The sequence below is a fragment of the Arachis hypogaea genome, chromosome 14 (assembly GCF_003086295.3).
Source record: "Arachis hypogaea cultivar Tifrunner chromosome 14, arahy.Tifrunner.gnm2.J5K5, whole genome shotgun sequence".
Taxonomy (NCBI): domain Eukaryota; kingdom Viridiplantae; phylum Streptophyta; class Magnoliopsida; order Fabales; family Fabaceae; genus Arachis; species Arachis hypogaea.
The window spans coordinates 37,043,714-37,068,234 of NC_092049.1; the positions used below are offsets into that span (position 1 = coordinate 37,043,714).

Sequence of the window (24,521 nt, forward strand, 5' to 3'; positions counted from 1 at the left end):
AATAAAGGAAGTATACGTGTCATGATCATATATATATATATATAGCCACATTTATTTCTTTCGTTTGTTCACTTAATGAAATTGGTTATATATATCAAGCCATTAGCTTTCTTTCTTTACTTCTTAAGGCATTCCGCCACTTCCTATTTTTTTTCTTTTTTTTAAATAATAATAATAATAATAGTATAATTTTTATTTTTATTTTTGAAATATTTCATTATAATAAAAAATATTTAAAAATTTTAATAAATTTTAAATTTAAAATATCATAAAATTTAATTTAATTACTTTAGAAAAATAAATTTTTTTAAATAAAATAATAAATCATAAATAACTCATTATTCAATTTTCAAAAATTCGAATTGTTATAAAAAACTTATTTATTATCATTTTAGTCATCTAAAAAAGTATGTACAAAATAAATAAAAACTTCAAAAATAACAAAAACAGGGATCATATATATTTATTAACGGCAAATGACTTTTGAATTTATCCAAAATTTTGTGCTTTTGATTCAAATTTTTGTGAAACATTTGGATAATTATTTAAAAGATACATATAAAATAATAGAGAGACACTTGATCTCTAGTTATTTTTTATTTTTTAAAAAAAAAATTATTATTCAAAAAAATAAAAAAAAAGCCCGTTTGACATAAAAATTACTAAATTTTAAAAATAAAAATATTTTATTTTTGTAATAGAATTTAATTTTAATATATTTTTACCGTAAAATAGTTTAAATAGCACATGTCAATAAAAATATCTATATTTTACATTAATAATATAAATAATCATAAAAAATAGATATAATTAAACGATTGTGTAAAATATTTTATACTGAGAGCTAAAAAACATGGATACGTATGAAACTTTGATATATCCATATCGTATCCATGTCCAATACTCTTGAAATTGATTGGATACATAAGTCTAGAGTTTTATGTCCATGTAGATCTATTTTTTTTTAATATGTGTATGTGCACAAATTTTAACAATAAATATTTTTAATTATTTTTAATGCTATTTTTTATTAAGATTAATCATTTATATGTTTTGTTTAGGGGTGGCAAAGTGGGCTGGCCCGCCCTGCCAAAGCCTGCCCAAATATGGGGCGGGCTGGCCCGCCTCGCCAAACTAATATGGGTCCAACTTGCTACCCCGTCCCACCAAAGAGTGGACTGGCGGGTTGGCGGGCCAGCCCGCCTCTTTTTTTTTTTAAACCATATATTTTTTTATAATTAAATTCAATTTAACGTACCAACTTACTAAGTACTAACGATTATTTTATTTTATAATAAAATTATTTCATCGAAATAGTTTTTTAACATATAAAGTAATATCTTAAATTAATTATTAATCCTAAAAAAATTTATAATTAACCATTATAACTTTTTTCATTGAAAATAACATAAATAATAAGGGTAAAAAACCTATATGTACAAGGGGTTTAAAATTACCCAAATCAGCTAAACGAAATTCTGATACATCAATCCACCAAAGAGCAAATATATGTAATTCGAATCAATACAATTCGAATTAGTTTTCAACGTAATTCGAATTGATATAACTCGAATTACTCGAAAAAATTGGCAACACGTAATTCGAATCAACATGTAAGGAATTATTCCCAACCATTGCGTACAAGTAATTCGAATCAACTTGGAACGAATTATAAAAGTATAATTCGAATTGTCTCAATTCGAATTAGTAGGAACACGTGAGTAGGGGGAAGTTCGAATCAAATTGATTCGAATTACTCACATTTTGAATCAAATGGCTAATTACACATTATACAATAAGATACTAGAAAAAATACTATATAATATAAAAAATATATACTAAAAGAAGTATAAAACAAGATTATAGTAAATTAATTTTAGTATAAAATTATTAAATATAAATTAATTTTAACTCCTATTAGTACATTGAATTAAAAATAACATATAAAAATGTACTTGTATTTATTAAATTTTAATAACATATAAAAATTTAATGACTTTTTAAATATTTTTTTATAATAGGAGTACATTTTTATATACTTTAAATACTTTGTATAAAAATGTACTTGTATTTATCATACAAAAATAAAGTGGTGTGTCAATATAATAACATTATAACATTTTAAATCAATTTTTTCTAGGATTTTAGATTAAAAGTAGCACATGAAAAAATATTATTGGTATTTTAAAGCTAACTTAATTAAAAAAGATAGAACTGTATTTTTTAGGATTTTATATACATAATTAGGCTAATTTTTTTTAATATTGATCAAAGATGTGTGTTACACTATGTTATTTGGTTTTAGGTAAATTTTATTCTACTATATTTTTTTTTTTTACTTTTCAAAAGACACAAATCTAAAAAAATTTATAAATTAATTTAAAAGAAAATATCATTGACGTTTTATAAAATTTAACGCACATATAGTTTTTTAACATATAAAGTAATATCTTAAATTAATTATTAATCCTAAAAAAATTTATAATTAACCATTATAACTTTTTTCATTGAAAATAACATAACAAATAATAAGTATCAAAGTCTCAAACATAAGTGCATAACAATAATAAAACAAACACATAATCCACACATAAATTTTATTATAATTAAAACAAAACACACAACATAATTTATAAATCAACAAGACACCCGAAAAAATCCTTAAATCAATCCACATAAATCAATTATCAACTTCCAAATCAATAAAATTTGAATCTGATTCGGAAGTTGAAACACCGCCTCACCTAGTATCTTGAGAATTCACATCTTCATCTTCACCTACAATTAGAAGAATATCCAAATTTTGTGTTACATTCCCACCATCAACTTCCATAGAGAAAGAGTTATCCATAACAAAATCAATAACTCAACCTAAATAACACAAATACATCAGAACAAGTATGAAAGAAGCTAAGCATCAGACCTGAACCATCAATAATTTTCGATAATTTTACATTGAAACAAATGCACCAAGCATCTCAAAAAGGCAAAAAGCAGTAAAGCAACGAACTAAAACAGAATGCATATAAAAAAAAACATATCAACATAAATAAGAAATTAAGAATAAACAGTCAATAGCATATTCAATCAAGCTACCAAGCCACCAAACTAGTTTCGTTGTTTGACTTCATTCATAAATTAGAAGTTAGTTAGCATTTTAAAAATAGGAAAAAGAAGCTGTCCACAAAAGCATGAAAGAATCTGTCCAATAAAACAAATATCAGTTAAACAAATTCACAAAAAATTTGAAAAGCATGAAACAAGCTGTCCATAGCCACAAACACATGAATATATGATTATATGATAGAGCCCTAACAAAAACAAAGAATAGGTAAATTGTAATCACAGTTCCTTATTTAAAAAAAAAAAGAAGATAAAAATCTTCACTTACTGAAAGTATGAGACACAGCCGCCAAGAAGCAGAGGAGGAGAGAGGAGCGTGCCGGGATTCCACCGGAGGCCAGACACAACCGTCGAGGCCCGAGAGGCAAAGGAGCCAAGGAGGAGAGATGAGCAGAGGATAGAGTAGAGGCAAGACCAAACAGCGCCGCCGGGAGTGCGATTCGGTGAGGACTGGCACGAATCGTGATGAGACAGGGACCGGCGACTGAGAGGCCGACGACGATGAGCTGCAAAGGAGGAGAGATGAGTAGAGGATAGAGTAGAGACAAGACCAAACAGCGCCGCCAGAAGTGCGATTCGGTGAGGACTGGCAAGAATCGTGATGATGAGACAACGACTGGCGACTGGGAGACCGACGACGATGAGCTACTGAAGGAAGTCGAGGCCTTGAGGCGAGGGTCAGGGACAGGGACTCAGGGTCTCACTCTCAACTCTCGTTCTCTCAAGGAGTCAAGGTCAGGGAAGCAAAATTAGGGCCGGCTGTGTTGGTTGTGGGAAGGAAAAGTAAAAAATTTTTATTTATATGATATGTAAAATTACAAAAATGCCCTTAAAAATAAGATGGCAGCCCGTCCCGCCCCGCCCTGGCCCGCGAGTTTGGCAGTGCGGTTTAGGCGGTTTTTTTAAAATTTGACGGGTTCAAAATCTCGGCCCGACCCGTCTTTTTTGGCGGTTTAACCCGACGGGTTCGACCCGTTTTGCCACCGCTAGTTTTGTTATATTACATGATGTATCCTAAACGTTTCTTAGGTTAAGAGTACATCAAAATTAAATTCTTTGTAATAATACTTGTAAAAAATTACATCAATTTGTTTTAAACCAAAAATAGGAAAATTCGAACCTGCGACCTCTTAGATTAGTATAGAGAGATTATGCCATTTGAGCTATAACTCATTGACAAATTACATCAAAATTTATTATTTTAAATTGTTTGAAAATATATATCTAATATCTGATTATGAGATAATACTCATTTTGCTCCCTTAACTTGCATGCGAGTCTCAATTTAGCCTCTAAAATTTCATTTGCCTCTATTTAGTTTCTAAACTTTGCGAATGTGACTCATGTTATTCCTTGGGATAATTTTCGATGTACAAACGTTGACAAAACACGCACTAACATCAACAGCCGGATGTTACGTTAGACTCTGTAAAACGATGTCATTTTTGTTTTGGCTCTCAAATAGCCCCAAAAAATATTGTAAGTGGTATTTAGTGAAATTTTTTCTTCTAAAACAAGTAATCCGACGTTGTTTTGGACTATTTGAGCGCCAAAACTAAACAGCATCGTTTTACAAGTTCTAGCATGACATTTGGTTGTCCATGTCAGTACTTTATTAATATTTTTGTGTCGGAAATTATCTACGAACTAATGTGAGTCACGTTTGTAAAATTTGGGGACTAAAGAGAGGCAATTGAAACTTCACGAACTAATGCATGTAAGTTTAGGGATCAAATTGAGTATTAACTAATCTTATTATCTTTTAGATACTTATTTATCATTTGTATCTTTCATAATTATTTTTAACAACGGTTATTATTTTCATAGTTTTTAATTTTCAAAAAAATAAAAAAATATCCTAACTCATTAACTTAATTATTCTCTTAATTTCTAAATAAAAAATATTTTAAAATTTATCTTTTTAATATTTATAAGAGTTTAATTTTGATGCACCGACAGTATAAAGCGTTTTATATAATCGTGTTATCACATCCGTTTTTTAGATAACTATTCACAGAGTCAATGTGATAGGTAGTTATTTTTAAGTTTAATTACTTTATTGACCCCTATAATTTCGTTAAATTTTAAATTAAGTTTCTACACTTTTTTTTTAATTAAGTCTCTGCATTAATATTTTTTTAATTAGGTCCCTTTTAATAACAATGGTTAGCAAAAACATTAAGAATGAGTAAATTTACCATCATACCTATTATTTACTCTATAAAATTACAAAGCATTCACTAGAGTTTTAACTCTTCTCGCCTCTCCCTAACTTATTTTTTTTCTTCTGTTTGCTTCTTATACTCATGGATCAAAATCAACTACCTTATTTTTCCTTTAATTTCATTGAGTTATCTTTTTTAAAAAATCTTATGAGTTTATCAATCAATTATGTGCATGTTTGGGCGCCATTATTTTGTTAAAAAAAGATCTTTTTTCAATGAAAAAAGATCTTTTTTTTATTTTTTAACGTGTTTGGCAAATTTCTAGTAGTAAAAGTAAAAGCACTAGTAAAATCAAAAAAAGATCTTTTTTGAGAAGCTGTAATTTACATCTTTTTTTAAAAGATCTTTTTTCCTTAAAAAAATGATTTTTTCATGTAATAAATAAACAAAAAAGTACTTTTATATTGTTATACCCAAACATAATTGACTGATAAAAAGACCTTTTTACATGAGATATCCAAACATAAAATTACTTTTACTTCTCTATAAGATCTTTTAAAAAAAGATAACTCGAAAAAAGATCTTTTCTTAGAAGCTCACCCAAACAATATAAAAATACTTTTTTGTTTATTTATTACATGAAAAACATCTTTTTTTTAAGGAAAAAAGATCTTTTAAAAAAAGATGTAAATACCGTCTTAAAAAAAATCTATTTTTGATTTTACTAGTGCTTTTACTTTTACTACTAAAAATTTACCAAACACGTTAAAAAAATAAAAAAAAAAGATCTTTTTTTTTTCATTTGAAAAAAGATCTTTTTTTTAACAAAATAATGGCGCCGAAATATAGAAATTCAAATTGTTTTGCATAATTGTACCATAGCCTTTGATAACATGAATCCACCAATTGACATCCATTTTTGTGTGCAAGATATCAGATCCATTTTCCACCACCGCCACCAACCAAAAATCTAATTTTTGTTTGAAACAAAAAATGACAATAGACATAAAACGACTAAATTGAAAATTTTGCATCTTGATTGATTTATAAATGAAAATAAAATAAAAGATACATCTTTGTAGAAGAAAATTGAAATCCATGGGTGAAAGAAGAAGAAGATGGGAGAATGTCTTCGGAATTGGGATCATTGCTCACAAAAATTAGATCAATATAATTGGGATTGGAGAGAGAAATCAGATGACTTTTGGAAGTTGAGAGTCTGCTCGCTGACGACTTAGAAGGGGACAGGATTGCCCTTGAGGCAGTGGTGGTGGAGGATCTCGATGGCCTTGACGAGCATGGAGCGAGAAGGCTTGTTCTCGTAGAAGAGGTCTCCGGCGAGGAGGAGGAAGTCGACGCGCTTTTGTGAAGGCGATTGAACAAATCTCCTCGAAGGCTTTGAAGGAGTCATGCCGTCGTATCTCATCCTTCTCCATATACCCGAGATGGCAGTTCGTGGCCACAAGTATGCACACGTATTTGATAACTCGGACTCTGCCTTTGCCTTCACCATTGTTGAAGAAGAAGCTGAGCAAGAAGGAGGAGGACCGAAAATAGTGAAGTTGCAAAATGTGTTAAGTTAGGAAATTTAGAGGGTTAGTTTTGTCTTTATGAAAAATAGAAGTGAGAGAAATTAAGAATTCCAAAAAAAATGAGAAAATCTTCAATTTGGCTACGAAAAATATATTTCTGTCACGGTAGAAATCTAATTAAAAAGAAATTGGTGTAAAGATTCCATTGAAAAAAAAAATAAAGAAATTTAATTGAAATTTTGATAAAATTATAAAGATTAATAGAATAATTAAATTTTATTTTTGACTGAAGTGGTATTAAATTCTACAAAAATACTAAGTGTTTAAATGTTTTCATAACAAAATCTAACCAAATTATTTGAAACTAAAAGGATAAAGTATATTTTTTTGTTCCTGAAAATTGACAAAAGTTTTAAAAATATTCCTAAATTTTATTTTGTTCTAATTTTGTCTCAAAAATTTTTTATATGCACCAAATATATCCTTGATAGCTAATTTTTTAAAAAATTTAACATCAACCCAACAATAATGCATAAAAATTATGGTTGATTTGCTTATTTTGAAGATTGTTCTTATGAAATTGTTGAATTTGCCCTAATTTTTTAAAAAAATTAGCCACTAGAAGTATATTTAATACAAATCGAAAATTTTTCGGACAAATTGAAATAAAATAAAACTTAAAGGTATTTTAAAATTTTTTTAACAAACTTCAAGGACAAAAAGTGTACTTTATCCAAAATAAAAGCACACGCTACTTTCTCTCTCCTTTAATGATCTTCGGTGCTGCTTCTTCTTCCTCTTTTTACGTTTCTTCTTCCTTCTTCAACGTCGTTGATGTCGTCATTGTCGCCACCGCCGTCGTCATCACTGCTGCCACTGCTGTCGTTATTGTCGTTGTTACCATGGCTATTCTTCTACTTGATGTTATTGTTGATGTTGTTGTTAATTTCTTCTCTTTTTTTCTCATCATCCTCTTTTATTATCATTATCATCGTCCTCATCGTTTTCATCATCATCTTCTTCTCTTATAAATATTTAGAAAATTAGAGCATAGAAATTTTGATGCTAACACATAAATTTTGGTGCACATCACACAAATCTTTGTATATAGCACAAAATTTTTTTAAGAACCACATGTCCAAAACATTGACACCCAATCAATAAAATAAGCATAATACATAAATTTGTGTGAACAACACAAAAATCTTATTGGATAGCATAGAATTTTTTTATATGCAAGATAGAAAATTTTGGACAACTACGTACTTAGAACATTGACTTACTCAACTAACAAAATATATTCATAGCAAAAAATTGTTCTACATCGATAAATTTGTGTTATGTACAACATTTTATGTGTTATGCTTCAAAAATTTGTGTGCTATATCAATAAGTTTTTGTGCTCTCGAACAAAAATTCGTGTGCTACAGAAAGCGCAAAAAAAAAAAAAAGAAATAGTGATGTAGGCTAATTTTTTCAATATGACACCTGTGTTGGTGTAACGCCGCGTTATGGAAGTTAGGGGTCTTTTACACGATTGTGACGGCGGTTAACTGATGGGAAAAAATCAGACGGTCTGATTTTTTGGAGGTGAGAAGGGACACAAATCAGACCGTCCGATTTGTGCTGGGCTTACTTTTTTGCAAAGAAATCGGACCCCACCTATTTCATGCAGACAAAATGAAGGTTTGTTTGTCCAAAGAAATCGGACTCACCGATTTCAAGGCTGGAGGTCAATTTTTTTTTTGCCAATGAAATCGGACCCACCGATTTGATGCACACAAATTTTTTTGGCGGGCCGTTCATCTAATCGGACTGTCTGATTTATTTTTTAAAAAATTTGAACCAGTCAAACAGGCGGTCGGATGGTCCGATTTCAACTTTATATATACCAATTCCATCATCGAGGTCTTCACTTCATCTTCTCCTTCTTACCTTCTTCAAATCTCCGAAGCTCCTATCTGCTGTTTCTCTTCTTCTCTATTATTTGAAAAAGATTAATACCAAAGTTGAGAGTGTGCAATGTGAGTATGTTATTATGGATGATAGAGTTATATTAAAAGTGTATTATTGTGGTCAAATTTTATTACAAACAGTTGAAGGAATAAAATTTGTGTGTGAAAATTCATTAGATATTATAATTTCATTCACACTGTCATTTGAAGAATTAAAAGGTGTAATTTATGAAAAGATGGATTCTCAAATATCTGGGAGAGTGTCTTATATTCTGTACGGATATCCTATATTTGTATTTAGTGGGTTCGTTCAATTTCAAATGAAATACGTGATCAATGAATTAGTGCCACGTCCGCCAACGTCACAGGATACTCACCAACCTGAAAATGGAATGTGTGACTCTCAGAGCGCCATCTCTTGATCAGAGCATTAACCAATGCTGACTGACATTGGACAACTCTAATTTAAAAAACGTGATAAAAATTAGTCTCCCGTAAATGCCCCTCCACAATTTGATTGTATGAATTCAACGGCATTAAGTGGTTGCATTCCAACATTCGTAAACCTACAAAACGTTGCCATATATGACATTAAACAAAACAGAGATATCCAAATTTAATTAACAAATTAAATTTGACAAAATCAAATCCACAATATCACATCACATAATCACATAATCAGTAAAAATTAATCATATTAACAACTATATTATTAACTAGTCAAAATATACTAAATATATTTTACAAATAAATTTACATTTATATTTATTAGATACTTATAATTATCAACAAACTTTAAACTTTACATTAGAAAGCTTTGCATGTGTAACGCGTGGCATGTAATACACAAATCGAACAGTCCGATTTATGTACCTGCGATACCTCAAATCGGACCGTCCGATATGTTACTCAGCGCGGTCACAGCCCGTGTGATACACCCTGCACTCCCATGATGGTGCCATACACCACTACGATCCTAATATCAAAAATATCGCTGAACTTTGCAGCAACTCAATTAAACTTACTTATAAAAAATTTGTCCATATAACATCACTCTAAATTCTATTTTTAAAATAGAAAAAACACAAGGTAGTTTAAAGTTTAAACGGTCTGCTCCAAAGGCCTAAGCTGACGCTCGCGGCAGTATAAAATCCCACGTCACCATGGCGCGCAATTTCATTTTCAAATAACCGTCTGAACTCTGAATCGTCACTCCTGGAGTAGCTTCGAAGAGAAGCCTCTAAGTAGCCATAACAGTGAAATCACCTTCTTCTCTAAGATTTCTAAGGTTTCATTTCACCTTCGCTCTCTTGTTTGCGATTCCGATTCTAATCTTCGAAATGAAGAGGCTAGCGTACCCAATCTCCAAGAGCCTTGACCAGTTCAAATCCTTGTACGGTTCAGCATCGGGAACCGCGAAGCCGCAATCGCTCTCTTCGCGCTCTTCCTCAGATTCCATTTCGTCGGGGAGTTTGGCGAATCTCAAGCTCACAGCAGGTTTTTTTTAATCCCAATCTAGCTTCATATTCCTGATTTTCTCGGTATTCTTAACTTTACGTCATTTTTGATCGTAATGTGTCCGTACATCGTCGCTTTCTTCCTGTTGTAGAGAAATTGGTGAAGGAACAAGCTTCGGTAAAGACCGATCTCGAAATTGCGGTATGATAAAACTTTCCTTTTGCGATTTTGCTTCAGATGTGATGAGAGGAATGCGCACACGTTGAAATGCTGCTTTTTTTTTTTTTTTTTTTTTTTTTTTTTTTTTTTTCTTTCTGTAATCGTGCAGAATGCTAAGCTTAAGAAATCGACGGAGCATGTCCATGCACTTGAAGAGAAGTTGCAGAACGCATTTAACGAAAACGCGAAGCTCAAGGTCAAGCAGAAGGAAGATGAGAAACTGTGGAAGGGATTGGAATCTAAGTTCTCGTCGACTAAGACACTATGTGATCAGCTTACAGAGACTCTACAACAGTTAGCTAGTGTTGTTCAGGAAGGTATAAACATTAATATTCAATGTCATCGTGTTTTCTCATTTTTGTCCTTCCTCTTTCCCCCATTTAATTAGTCTTTTTTCTTTTATAAAATTTGTTAGCCGAGAGAGATAAGGAAACTCTGGAAAATAAACTGTCAGCTAGTTCGGAAGCTCTTGATAGCTTGAATAAACAGATGGAAGGTTTGTCTTTGAAGCTAGATTCTGCAGAGGAAACAATTAGAACTCGTAAGTGCTTTTTGCTTGTTTAAAAGTTTGGCAAATGATTTAGGTTATATACCTTATCGATCAATGATGTGATATATCTGTGATGTTCCATTATGTAATATGCTCCTATTTCTGTGATAGGTGATAATGAGCTAGAGAAACTCAAATTTATGGCCGAAGAAAGGGAGAAGTTTCTCAGAGATGAACAGAGCAGAGTTGCCAAACTTATTCAAGAGAAAGGTGACAATTCAGTTGCAAATGATAATTGATGAGAATTTACATGGCATGTGCTGAATGTTTATCACAAGAAATTTAAGAATTAATTAGAGACTGACAAAGATGTTTAAATAATGTTATTTTGATTTGTTACGAAAGATTTTCAAAGAAGACATGGAATGGTTTCTTCTCATGTCACAGTTACTGAAATGTGAACATAAAGTAATATCTACTTGCCTAAATATGTCGACTTGCTACTAAATTGATACTTTTGTGGATCATGAATTTTTTTGCAGATACTTCGATAAAGAACTTTGAAGAATTGCTAACAGCTAGTAAATTGGATACAGAGAGATTGAATGCAAAGTTGGGGGAGGTTCACCTTCAATTAACAGTCAAGGACAAGGAAATTGTGCATCACTTGACCATTCAAGATAAGCTGGAGAAAGAAAAGAGTGATATTCAATTGTCCAACACTGAGCTTACTGAAAAACTTGACATTACACTCCTGAAAATCAAAGACTTTGAAGGATCATTTCAGGCCTTGGCTGCACATGTGATAAATGTAGAGAAAGAAAGCTTAAACTTTTCAAGCAAGTTTGATGAACTGAACTCTCTTTATGCTTGTGGCTTTGAGTTGGTCCAACAGGAGAGAGACATTTTCTCTAAGCATGCTCAAAAGCAATATTGTGAGCTTAATGATAAGTTCTTGGCCATGGCATCAGAAAAGGATGCAATTCAAATGATAAACTGTGAGTTAAGCAGTAAAGTGAATGAGCTTCAGAAAGTCATAGAATCTACTGTAGCCCAGCATACAGAGGAATGTCTATTAGCTTCTGAGAGAATTAAAAAATTGGAGGTGGATGCTGAAAGTTTAAACTCCAAAAGGGAAGAAGCAGAGTTTATGATTTCCAAATTAGAGGAGAAAGCCAGAGTTCTGTTAGAAAATTCTAAATCATCAGAAAATCAAACAGTATGACACTTATTTGTTATTTCACTATATAGTTAATCTCCTACTAATACAAATAGCCACACTACTTATCATAGTTACTGATGCTTGCAGCAAGGTTTATTGCTGAAAATTTCATCATTAGAGACTGAAAGCAAAGAAATTACTGAAAGACTGCAAGAAGAGATAACGAAGAAATCAGAGGAAATAGATACTTTGCAAAAGGAGAGAATGAAGCTGGAGCAGAATGCAGACTCTCTTCATGAAGAAGTCAGACGGCTTCATAATATCTTAGAGGACAAAGAACAGCATATTTTGCAGTATAAGGAAAAGGAAAAGAAGCTGGAAGACCAGATCACAGAGGTCTTAAAAGCAAACAAATAGTAGACATTATACATTCCTAACTCGTCTGTAATATGTTTGTATTCTTTTGCAGAACCAGTCATTACTGACTGCTTCTGAAAGTAAGCTTTCAGAAGCTAGAAAGCAATATGATCAAATGGTAGAAAGCAAGCAGCTTGAATTGTCAAGGCATTTGAAGGAAATCTCTCTAAGAAATGATCAGGTGTTATTATAGCTAGTTATCTATTGTAGGTGCTGGATATATCGTACCGTAACTTCTCATTAACCATTGTTGTAATTGAGCAGGCTATTAATGACATTAGAAGGAAATATGAGTTGGAGAAGATGGAAATCATTAACAAGGAAAAAGAAAAGGTTTGATATGATATGTTAGCCATTATAACACATTATTGCCACAGATAGATTTCTGATCTGTTTGATCCTTCAGGTTGACATGGCTATTGCTGAAATTGAGAAAAAGTGTGACCAGAAACTGGTAGAATGCAAAGAAGAATCTAGGCTGCATTTGGCAAGGATTCAGGAGGAACAGGCTGGGCTTGTATGCATAAAAAATGGACATGAATTTAAAAATATTGATTATTTCTAAGTATTTCAGAATTGCTCCAGGTTTTATTGTCTCTTGGTGGTCTATATTATTTATACCGTTTCCACCAAAATGATCCATGCTTCTTTTATAATATTGAGTTACTTTGTGATTATTAATAACTTTACTCAATTGTGTGCGTATATATATATATATAATTGAAAAGTTGAATTGATCACACTACAGAGTAGATACCTATTTGATTCCTGTACTCTTTTATGGGTGGTTATGTATTGATTTTTAGACAGTTGTTGCATCACTGCTTTTGTTTTCGTGAAACTTACTGTACCTCAAGTTGAAAAACTACATGGTCAGCTAATTTCCTGCTCAAAATGTACAGTTAACCAAAATGCAGCAGGAGCATGACAAAAAGCAACTAGCCATGATAGCTGAACACAATGAACAGCTAAAGCATACCCAACTAGAGGCAGAAAATCAACTCAGAGAGGTCCAATAAACAGACAACACTCTACTAGGTCTATGATGCGGCTTATATTTGAAATTACTTCTACGGCTGATTCTCTTGTAATATGTAGAAAATGATGTTTCTGAGGAGCGAACATGAAGCTGAGATAAAAGCATTGAGGTGTGAACTTGAAGATGAGTGTCAGAAGCTGGAAGAGGAGTTGCATCTCCAGAAAACCAAAGTATGGAATACCTAACATAACAAATTAATCTCATCGCATAAATTAAATTTCTTCGGAATATATTGCAGGAAGACAGGCAAAGGGCTTTGCTGCAGTTGCAGTGGAAAGTGATGAGCGTCAAGCCAAAAGAGGACCAAGAAGTGAATTCAAAACAGGTTGGCTGGTGTACTTAACAATCATTTTGTTTGTTTCTGTCTTATATATCAAATATCATATCAGTTTATTTGCATGTTTGGGTGTAAAGATAGTATGTTTGTCAGAGTTTTGTATAAATCATGCACTTTTATAGCTTTTGTGACTTTGCTCGTAGATTTTTCATATTAATCGCCACCAACTATGTTTTTATGACTGGCATATATTTTTATTTTTAGAGAATCAGGTACGTGATTTTTTTTATTATGTTCAGATTGGGGATGTGTGTGTTACTTTCTGCAAAGTTTGTCTTACCGTAGCAAGTTCCCAACTATAGAAGAATACATTTGGTTTAACCATTAAACAAATAGATTTATATTATGCTATGAACTGTTGGGAAAAGTGAAGAAATTGTATTGTAGCATCATAAGTTTTTCCTTTATATCATCTAGGTATAAAGATCCATGGTTCTTTATAAGCATTTTGCATGGTATATTGTCACATATAAAACAGGCATAATCTGGTTGTTGATAGCATAACGTTTCTGTAATGAATATTTACTAGCTAGCATGCTATTGGATAGATTTGTTTGGTGCAATTTCTTTTAGCTGATTTGATTTTTGAAGTTAAAGATCAATATTGATGGTTTTTTGCACTAATAAATCAAAGCTCCAATGGTGTCATGTTGGACAAATGTAATATGGACCCAAAATATATTTAGTATTAGTTAATAAGTATTACTGTTGTCATCTGTTGTTCAGAGCTCCTAAATTATGTACAAGATTAATGCTACTTAGTAATTTTATATGCTTTTAAGGTTATAATGGTTTTCTTCTCTCTCTCTCTCTCTCTCTCTCTCTCTCACACACACACACACACGCACGCACACATTCTTATTTCATTATGTCATAAATATTCCTGAAACAATGGACTTGAGTGACTATGAGATCTAAGAAGTTTCTATCAATGGCAAATGTGCTGAACTGAATATATGAATATGATAAAAATTTGAGAGTTGGTGGAGTCTGAGTTCAGTTTGAGCAATTTTAATCATCTTTTAAATGTATCATATACTTGTTTTTTCTGCATGTGATAGGATTACTCAATTACATCAATTAAGAGAAGGAATTCTTGTGGAGGCCAAAGAAATCAGCATGAAATAGTACGAATGAAAATCAACAGAAATAAATTTCATTCTCCTTCCTTCATCACATGTTAATATTATGTTATCAACATGTCACCTAATCAATTTTGTCTTTTCCTTCTCTTGATAGGAATCTCCTTACTATGACGCAACACAAACAACACCAGTACCAAAGCTGTTGAAGACAGTAGAGAATGTAAAAACTGGAAGTGCATTAAATATCCCTAAGCACCATAGAAAGGTGATTTACTTCCATATAAAATGAATAAATTAATAAGAGACACCCTTATACTGTAGCAATTACATAAGTCAAGATAATATAATTAAACTTTATGATTTAGTAAGATTGCCTAAGGTCCTTAAACAATGAGCAGGTCACTCGCCATGAGTATGAAGTCGAGACTTCCAATGGTAGAACAATCACAAAGAAAAGAAAAACAAGAAGTACGGTCATGTTTGAGGTATGTATCTCTCTCTCTCACAAACCTGAGCTACGTTGATACATCATCAGACCCTGATTCCATGTGCATTGGCTTCTTACATGCCTGTAAATATTGAATCTCTACTCTTAATTAGGACCCGAGAAAACAAAAGAGAAACACCCCCAAAGCAAATACCCCAGGAACTGCTGTCAAGGTATCCAATTCAGCCGAAATTTCCCTTCCTTTATGGCTTATATCTTGTTGTTATCCTTATTGCTTGAAAATATCATGGTGGAGTTATACGATCTTATGGCTTATATCTTGTTCTTAGCCTTACGCTGTTGATGCTGCCAGAATGACAATGATTAGGAGTTATACGATCTTAGGGTTATATTAATTAATTTAACACAAGTTGCTGCTTTTGGGTCCTTTATTTCTTGATTTTCTATGTAGAATATTTATCTGCTCTCAGGACATTCAAGAGTCTTGACAAGTTCTTACCATACTATTGTTCTTTTAATAATTGTTAATTTGTTAGGTCCATTTATCTAGGCAATTTATTTGATTTATTTTATTTAGTGCTATTGCTCTGCTAATCAAACGGAAAAAGAGGTTTATTCTATTTTTTTTCTTTCCCTTTATTTCTAAATGAATTTTATTTATTTTTGTTTATGGGTTCGAAATGAATTCACGATTAACATGGTGGATAAGGTGATGAACTTTTGCATCTTCCGTGCTGTGCCAAGACTTTGTTTATTATTGTTTTTGTTTTATGCAGAGCATGAAGGGAGAAGGTCATCCTCGTCCCTCTAATATTGGTGATCTGTTCTCAGAAGGGTCTCTGAACCCTTATGCAGATGATCCCTATGCATTTGATTAGAGGTATTTGATAATCCTGAATTTTATTTCCTTTTAAATATGATTTCGTCCTGCCTAGGGCGCCATTTCTTCCTACATTATTATCTACATGATGCAAAGATTTCATATAAAGTGAAGATAGGCTCCAGATAATTGCCATACTTTTATTAGTGATTAAATGCTCCCCAAAACATTCTTTGATGTTTAAGACTATTGGATAAAAGATTCCTTTTTCTTTGTGACGACATCCATAAACAAACATTAGGAACAATAATTGCTTTTGAAATACTAGTATACTACTTTTGTAGGACCAATTGTATGCTTGTGTTACATTAAAAGTAGTTTCATCAAATATTTGGGTCCGGAAATTCGCTAATACACTTTTAACTAAAGTCTTTCTGATGGTCCATATCAATGTCTTGTCTTCTTGAGTCACTGTCCCTGCTTTCCATGTTGACTGCTTTATGATTATCTCCTGTCCATGGACTCCTATTTTCTCGATTCCTTGTGAGGCGTAAGTTATATATAAAGACAACTTTATTGGACTTGAAAATATAGCTAAGCTGACTTTAAAGTTAAACAGTATTGTGAATTGAAATAGCTCGTAAGATTGTTGATTTTCTCGTTCTTATTTTCCGGATCACTTAGGATTAACCCTTTTGGCTCTCATGATTCATTCACCTTCTTTCTTTTGGCTTATAAACTGCTTGAAACTTGCTTTTATTTTTGCCTTTCTTCCCTTTTCTTTTTCTATTTTTGAGTTTTTTTTTTCGGCTTTTTTGTTGCTCTTGTGCTATTAGAGAACGAAGTATTTGTATTAAATAAATATCAGCATTAAATAACATGCATGAGATTGACAATATCTAAATTAGACTGAAAGTTGAGATGATCCCAACCGAAAGAAAGATTGTCGAATATTGTTCCAGGGGCTTTGGACATATATAGAGAAGGCTCATATAAACTTCCGTTAAGAGAGTATATCATATGGATAATAATAGGTAAAATGGTTTAAAGGAATTTGAATTTCAATAACCTAAATATAAACATAACCTATGATAAGATATCATGATCTTATTTGATCATTGTACGCGACTTTACTCGACACAAAGGCCTTAGCCATCAGTGCTGTTACTCTATCAGTGTGGCAGTGTGTATGTTTCTGAAAATGTGGCAGTGATTGTATATTGTTCAGCGAGGAGACTTTGATGCCAAGTAATTACTATGTTTAATTGTGGCAGCAGACCAATTTCTGTATTTCTTGATGCACATGAATCTGAAAGTAAATTGGAGATAGAGGGCATCAAAGCTGGAAGAAATTTTTTCTCTGATCAACAGCTTCTGACGACATAATGGTGTTAGCTGGAAGAAATTTTCTCTCTTATCCCCATGTAATATTTTGTTTTCCTTTTTCATAATGTACGATTAGAACTGTAAATTTTAAGGCTAGTTTTAAAATATACAGTTTTCGGAAATTTCAGAATGTATGCCATGATGATGTTCAGCAATATGAACATTAAAAACCAGTTATCACCTCAATTACCAGGTATTTTCAGTATTTGTAAGTGTTTCATGTTTTTACCAATATAGTACTCCGCACTCTCGCCTAGGGTCTGCAAGTTGCGTTGTCATGCACTCATAATTGGCATGCAGTTCTGCTATGCAATAACTTGGTGGTGAGAGAGGAGCCGCACCTATCTAGAGAAGATTTGTGGAAAGCCAGGGCAAAGTTTTGGCCCATGGTGGGCGACAAATTGCTCTTTTATCCCTAAGTTTGACGAATTATATCTTGTGTCCACTTCTACGATTGGATAGTACTTCGGTCTTTTCCAACTCGGTTAGGTGGATAAAGACACTTCCACGTTCCAAATCACTGCATTTGTGATGTAGTTCAAAATATGGGTTTTGCTACTGTATAGATTGCAAGATTCTTCTCTACACATGTAGAATGCAACGTGTTAAGCTCTTATGAAGAATTGCTGCAAGACTGGGCTAATACAGGACGACAACTTCTGAAATAGTGGGGCCAATAACTAGTGAAGATATAGGTTTTGTAATTTGAGAGTTACTATTCACTAATGTTAATTGTAAAATAATTAACCATTTGATAATAATAATTATTCTAGGGTATTAATAGAAGAAAATAAATATTTTAAAATATTTTTATTTATGTGTAATGACTATTGACACCTTTTTTTTATCCTCTTTTTAATTATTTTTTTGTTTCAAGGATAATAAAATCATTGCCAGGGGAGAGTAGGTTATACCACGATATTGTTATTAGAAGTTATTAACCCATGTTCTAAAAATATTATTAAAAAATATACAATTATATTTTTATATTTTAATATATTAAAAGTTTTAAATATTTTATTATAATAAAATATATTTTTTATTTTTAATATTTGTAAATTTTTTGAAAAATATTTTTAATATTTAGTTACATTTAATTTTGTCTCTAACATTTTTTATTCGTATCAAAATTACCTCTAAACATCAATTCCATGTAAAATGTTGAAGATAAAAATGAAAATTTTCAGAAATAGTTTTTACACAAATAAAAAATATTAAGGATAAAATTAAATACACCGCAAATATTAAGAATAAAATTGAATAAAATTAAATGTTAGAAGTATTTTTAAATAATAAAATCAAATCAAATTGTTTTCAAATTAAGATTTTAAGTGAAACCAAATATAATTTATAAATTTTTAATAATCATTCTAACAATATTAAAAGTAAAGAGTAAATTTTTAAAATGGTACCTGAAAGTTAATTTTGTTGACAAAAAAACGGAAAAAAAAAATAACAAATAAATCTTACAAGTATGTATACTTAAGAATATTAAAAAAAAAAAAAAAACTTTTTCATGACAACTAAAGTTTAACTAAAAACTATCACAAAGTATAAAAATCTTATTACAAATTTGCGAAGTATAGAGATTTATTTACGAATTTAATAAAATATAAGGACCTTTGCATTAATTTAGCATAATAATTCTGAACAAAATTGATTTTTTTTTTCATTTGCATGCAACTATACAAATATTCACGTCTCAGAATTAAATTTTGCATCATTTACTTATTTAAAAATTTGTACAAATTGATGTGTTGTTTTAGTATTACTATATAATAAGTCTAAATGGATTTTAAAAAAATAAAAAAATAGTTAATTTCGTCTCTAAAAAATTATTTATTTTTAAATTGATTCTTAAAAGATTTTTTAATTAAATTTGTCTTTTAAAAATTTTAAGTTAATCACCATTTTTTAATTAAATTTTATGACATCAAAGTTTGCTAATATAGTATGTTAAGTAACACCATATTACATACCTAATAATTCTAATTGATTGCTAATATGATATGTTTATAAAATTAGATCAAATTAAATCCAAATTGAAAATTTTTAATATCTCAAGATCCTCCTTAATTTGGATTTGATTTCATTTAATTGTATAAACTTATCATGTTAGCAGCTAATTAGAATTGTCAAGTGCGTGATGTGGTCAACGTGGTATCATTTAATGTGTCACATTAGTAAATTTTATGGTCAACGTGGTATTACTTAATGTGTCACATAAGTAAATTTTGACACTTTTTGTAACGAAAATGACGGCATAACTAATGTGACTAATTTAAAATTTTTTAATGAAAAATTTGATTAAAATTTTTTTCAAAAACCAATTTAGAGAATGAGTAATATTTCAAGGATGAATTTGACCATTTATTCCTAAAAAAGTTATATCCTGATAAGTAATAACGGAAATTAAGAGCATAATAATAAAAGGGTAAAGTATAATTTTTTTTTTGTCCCTAACATTTTTGGTGCGTTCAATTTTATTCTTAACGTATCTTATTTGTGTCAAAATTATCCTTAAAAATTTTTAATTTTATCCCTAATATTTTACATGGAATTAACATTTAGGGATAATTTTGATACAAATTGAAAACGTTAAAAATAAAATTAATTGTAACTAAATAATAGGGATATTTTTCAAAAAAATCACAAATATTAGGAACAAAATATATTTTATCCTAATAAAATATTTAAAACTTTTAATATATTTAATATATTAAAAATACACAAATTTAATTGTGTTTTTTTATGATATTTTTAGAATATGCATTAGTAACATCTAATAACAATATGGTAATGTAACCTACTTTCTCAATGGCAATGGTTTTATTATCTACGAAACAAAAAAAATAAAAAAATAAAAAAAGAAGCGGACTAAAATAAAGTGTCAACGGTCATTACACACAAATAAAAATAGTTAAAAATATTTATTTTCTTCTGTTAATTACTTTATTACATGGTTAATTACTTTACAAATTAACACTACTGACCTACAAAATTTATATCTTCACTAGTTATTGAGTTTTACTATTTCAGAAATTGTCGTCCTAAATTGGCCAGTCTTGCAGCAATCCTTCCTAAGAGTTTAACACGTCTACATATGTAGAAGAATCTTACAATCTACACAGTAGTAAAACCCTCAAAATATACTTAAAACTTAGTTAACATAAATAGTAAAACTTTATTGACAACTAGAATGAGACTTACGCAATATACGACATTACGTCATGTACGACATAGTAAACTAATGATAGTATGTAATATATTTTAATAAGTATTATATTATTTAAAAATTAATTAAAATATATAAATTAATAATTAAATTTGATTGTATTTTTTATTTAAAATATTTTATAATATAAAAAATTTTGATATTGAAATTGTACATAGTAATATTTTTATTTATTTTTATTTTTGTATTTATTTTAATTGAAGAATTTAATTTTCTTATATGATATTTGTTCTTTTTTTGTTGATGTTGAGTTATTTTATTTTTTATTTTTTTATTATATATTCTTGCGAGGATATATTTTTTTTGAATTGTTGACTTGTATGTATTTTTTATTATCTTTTTTGTTTTATTTTTGTATGTATAAATGAGCAATATAAATGAATGTTTTGAATAATTAAATTTTTTATAGTATTACCTATTTTATTTATTGTAACTAGAATGAGACCCGCGTGATGCGCGGATGGTAAATTAATGATAGTATATAATAAATATTAAAAATAGCTATGTTTTGTAGAATTAAATTAAATATGGGTAAACTAAAGTTAAATTTAAAAGGTATTTTGTTTAAAATAATTTGTAGTACAAAAGATTTGGATATTGGAGTTGTACAAAGTGACATTTTTATTTGGTGATTTGATTTTTGTATTTGTTTTAGTTGATGGACTTAGTCTTATTATGTGGCGCTCGTCCTCCTTCTTCTTTATTGGTTATTGTTAGAGTTATTGCTTTCTTCTTTTTGTGGCAGATTCTTGTGAATGCGTGTTCTTTATGAATTATTAAGTTGTAGCACTTTATATTGTGTTGTTTGTTTCATCTTTATATATATATATTCTTCTTCCGAAGATGTGTCTTGAATTTGTATGGTTTCTTTTTTTTTAATCTTTTGATGTGCATGCAGTTTTGGAATGACATCTACAATAAAAAGAACAAAAATATGTAGAATTTTTTTTGAATAAGTTATTTTTAATAAAAATAATTGAAATAATATAAAGTAAAATTACCTGTTAATATTTTTCGTTGACTAACTCTGTTAAACAATATCTCAAATGATGCAAATTCAAAATAGTGTTAAAAAATATTCAAAATTGAATCTTTAATTTCTTTTACAACAGTTGTGAGTAAAAAGTTTGCTTTCATTGTACTTTTAATTGGTCTATATAAATCATTTGTATCTTTTATTTTTAAATTTTTTATAGTATAAACTTTTCCTTCTTATAACAAATGTTTGAATTTGTTCATCATATTTCTCTTCACAATTACATGAAGAGATATTCCTTGCAGTGTTAGTAAATTATAGTTAATAATTAGTTAAAAAAATGGGCTACATTTATTTTTTTTAAGTTATTAGAAAAGAAACAATAAATAGCATATTGAAAGAAGTATAATTTTAATGATATTAAAATACAATTATATATAAAATATTATAAAATAATATAAAAAGAAAAAATAACTAAATATTTTTTCGTAAATCCAATTTAAAAATACAATAAATATGTTTATTTTGTACCTTTTCATCTAATATAATCATTTCTAAGCAAAGAGACTCTTCTTCATTTGTGGGTATTAATGTTCCCATAGACAAACCACGCGAACTTTGATAAACCAATTGTCTGTTTGTTTGGTAATATTATCCAAAGAATGATGCTCTATTGAGTAAGTTTGAGATGTTGTGTAGTGCGAAAACAAATTTTTTGTGCTAAATTTGATGTTATTTGAAGAAATAGTGATAAGAGATTTATACAAGTAGTTCAAATAGTATAGAATTTGAATATTTGTAACGTAAAATTTATTATGATTAATAGATTATTATGACATTTGTAATATGGATGTTTATTATATTTAATGAGTTATTTATAGAAATAAATAAATTAATTATTGGGGTTATAAATTTATTGTATTGTTTATAATGGTAAAATATAATAAATATAAGAATATAGATTTTTGTAGGTTACAAATTTAGTTAGACACTATTAATTTCTAATTATTGTTATTGGTAATTTTGTAGCCTAATTTGCATATATTTCTATTGTATATTTTTTTGTATATTTTATTTTTTTCTGTTGATTTGGCAAAAATTGAGTAGTCAATTCTAAAATTTTGACAAGTAAGTGATGTTGCTGACATGATATTAGTAGGAGGAGAAAGATGTCTTAAAAATAATGTGGATAAACTTATCCATCTACTTTTATATATTAAAAATAGATAAGAGTTAAGTTTTAGTATTTTTTGTTAAAATAAATGTCTTGATAATCATGTATTATTATAAAGATTTTTTTCTATTCAAGTTTTCATTTTTTTGTTATCATTAGGTATATGATATTTGCATTACTATATAAGTAAATAAAAAATGAATTGCATATTTATTTTTTTATTCTTTAAATATTAACTTCATTCTTTATATTTTTGTAGCTTTTTTTTGATATTTACTTATTCTTTTTTCCCTAGAGTATGTATTTTTTCAATGACATTTACAATAGTAAAAATAAATTTTTTAAAAATATTTAGTATGTGTATATAAATATTGAATAAGTTATTTTTAATAAGATTAATTTAAATTGTATAAAGTAAAAATACATGTTAATATTTTTCTTTGACTCACAATGTTTCAAGTGATACAAATTAAAAATAGTATTGAGAAATATTTAAAATTGATTCTTTAATTTCGTTTACAATATTTGTTAGTAAAAAAATATACTTTCATTGTATTATTAATTGGTCTATACAAATCATTTGTATATTCTATTTTTAAATTTTTTATAATATAGATTTTTTTTTACAATTACATAAAGAGGTATTTTCTGCGATGTTAGTAAATTATAGTTATAAATTAGTAAATAAAAAATATAATTATAAGGATCTTAAAATATAATTATATGTAAAATATTGCTGAAAAAGTATAAATAGTAAAAGTAATAAGAGTTTTTGATTTTAAAAATGTAATAAGTATTTTTTTTGTATCTTATCATCTAATATAATCATTTCTAAGAAAATAGGCTCCTCTTTATTTGTTGGTGTAAATATTTTTTATAAAAGAACTACACAAATTTTGATAAACCAATTATCTGTTTGTTTAATTTGGTGATATTGTCTAAAAAATAATACTCTATTGTATAATTTTGAGATGTTCTATAGTTTAAAAGTAATTAAAAAAATAAAATTAGAGAAAATTGATTCGGAATGAGAATACGAAAAATATAATATAAAATTAAAAATCAACTATATGATTATAGTATATTTGAATGTTCCTAATAAAAATATCTTATTATGCTAAATTTGAGGCTGCTGTTAGTATGAGAATTTGTAAAATAAAATAAAATAGTGGTAAGAGTCTTATTTATAAAATATAAGTAGGTCAAATAATATAAAATTTAAATATTTATAATTTAAAATTTGTTATGATTAATATTATTATTGTGACACTTTATAAATGTTTATTTATTTGATTAGTGCTTTTATATTTTCATTGAATAATAATATGTAATAACTTTATTATGAGGGTTATAGTTTTAATTATTGTTTTGTACATAATTTTATAGATAAATTAAATGATAATAAATAAGTTTTTGATTTTATAATTAGTTCTAAAATAATCTATATAATTCTTAAAATAAAAAAAGTATATCATAAGAAATTTTATAGTATAATACAAT

At 29.0% G+C, this 24,521-nt stretch overlaps 1 protein-coding gene and 1 long non-coding RNA gene across 3 annotated transcripts; one reads left to right on the plus strand and one right to left on the minus strand.

Annotated features, from left to right (window-relative positions):
• Positions 1–2,531: 2,531 nt before the first annotated feature.
• On the minus strand, positions 2,532–3,895 carry LOC112741977 (uncharacterized). The gene is made up of 2 exons (XR_003171748.3): positions 3,392–3,895; positions 2,532–2,778 (listed from the first exon to the last, which is right to left on the minus strand). It is a non-coding gene; the product is annotated as an uncharacterized lncRNA (long non-coding RNA).
• A 5,888-nt stretch (positions 3,896–9,783) lies between these two features.
• On the plus strand, positions 9,784–17,743 carry LOC112741978 (synaptonemal complex protein 2-like). Of its 2 annotated transcripts, none has more exons than XM_029292084.2 (19): positions 9,784–10,272; positions 10,385–10,434; positions 10,562–10,769; positions 10,868–10,993; positions 11,114–11,212; positions 11,485–12,161; positions 12,252–12,500; positions 12,574–12,702; positions 12,786–12,854; positions 12,928–13,038; positions 13,424–13,531; positions 13,620–13,730; positions 13,799–13,885; positions 14,959–15,024; positions 15,137–15,247; positions 15,381–15,467; positions 15,583–15,642; positions 16,207–16,310; positions 17,525–17,743. In XM_029292084.2, exons 1-18 carry the CDS (start codon positions 10,116–10,118, stop codon positions 16,306–16,308), a joined length of 2,607 nt encoding a protein of 868 aa, XP_029147917.1. In that variant the 5' UTR covers positions 9,784–10,115; the 3' UTR covers positions 16,309–16,310; positions 17,525–17,743. The 2 variants fall into 2 exon arrangements, with proteins under 2 accessions (XP_029147917.1, XP_025646964.1); XM_025791179.3 differs by having other exon boundaries at positions 17,528–17,743.
• Positions 17,744–24,521: the final 6,778 nt, after the last annotated feature.